The 1,164-nt window shown below is 63.9% G+C and overlaps 1 protein-coding gene across 1 annotated transcript; it reads right to left on the bottom strand.

The window, feature by feature from the left end:
• Nucleotides 1–30: 30 nt before the first annotated feature.
• EMIHUDRAFT_259699 (hypothetical protein) lies at nt 31–552 on the bottom strand (the record flags this gene model as incomplete). Its single annotated transcript, XM_005756552.1, has 1 exon — nt 31–552. A coding segment is annotated over one exon (522 nt), but the record flags the coding sequence as incomplete, so codon positions are not given.
• Between the last annotated feature and the right edge of the window lie 612 nt (nt 553–1,164).

Below are 1,164 nucleotides of genomic sequence, written 5' to 3'. Positions count from 1 at the left end.
TAGCAGCGGTGCCGCGTCGCGCAGCAGCACGTGAGAGCAGTCCATCAGGAGCACGTCGACGCCGCTCGCCGCCACGGCGGCGGCGGCGAGGTGCCGCTCCGCCTCTGCTCGCTGAATGTGCCTCGCCAGCCGCGTGCGATTGAAGTCGGCCATGGCAAGCGAGCCGTCGACGCTGCGAACGCCTCGCGCTGTCAGGTGCGCGTGCGCCTCGGCGTCGAGAGCGTACACGAGAGCATTCTTTAGGCCGAGCCTCACGAATGCTCGCATCCAATTGCTCGCGATCTCGCGGAAGTCATAATCGGCGGCGCACATGTACACTAGTCCTTTGGAAGCAGCATCTTTCGCCGCGGCCGCGAGCGGTGCGTACAGCGGCGAGGCGGGGTCCGGCTCGTGAGGGTTCAACTTGAGGGACCCGCCTCGGATATCGTATGGGTTTGAGCCGTGTGTGATGCCCTGGGCATTTCCCTCGCCCGGACGGCACGCTCGTCCGTCGCAAACCGTCTTGTGCGGAGACGTGGCGGCGAGGTGGCAGAGGGTGAAGAGGCTGAACATAGCAACGCAATGTCCGGCACAACGACAACGGAAAGGGGAGGGTGGTCGCGATGTGGCCGAGTTCCAGCGTCAGTCCGGCTCGCGGGGGGCGCTGAACGGCTTCCGTGTGCTCGATCACGAGGCTGTACCTCGGCGTGCGTCGGCACAGGACAAAGCGGCCGAGTTCCAGCGCGTCAGAAGGCACGGGAATTTCTTTTTCTCGGAGCTCCCAAATTCCGTCCGGAAAAGCCTGCTCCTGCAGCAGCTTCACCGAGATACTGCCACTGGAAAGGCACCTCGCCAGGAGCCCGCATTTCCAGAGTTTCCGACGCCCGAGTGCATTGAGGTGCATGAGCGTCACAGCTCGGTGTACGGTGATCGCGCCGGCCGGACATCACTGTGACGTCCGTTCCGGGCATTTGAACGCGACCTTCAGGGGCAAAGACATGGGCTCTATGGCTCAGACTGGACTCCTCTTGGTCCCTTCTGATGCCCTAGGCCAACACCTGGGCCTGTACCCGGGGTCCTAGGGGCCGGGCAGGATTTGCCCCCCGAAACTGGCATGGAGGCCAAGCGCGTGTCTGAACGTGTGGAGCCAGTCGTGCCGCCCGCGGCTCCTGAATTTTGAGCAAT

Source organism: Emiliania huxleyi (genome assembly GCF_000372725.1).
Source record: "Emiliania huxleyi CCMP1516 unplaced genomic scaffold EMIHUscaffold_9622, whole genome shotgun sequence".
In the NCBI taxonomy this organism is placed as follows: domain Eukaryota; phylum Haptophyta; order Isochrysidales; family Noelaerhabdaceae; genus Emiliania; species Emiliania huxleyi.
The sequence above is the reverse complement of the archived record's forward strand: the minus strand, read 5'-3'. Positions and strand labels throughout refer to the sequence as shown.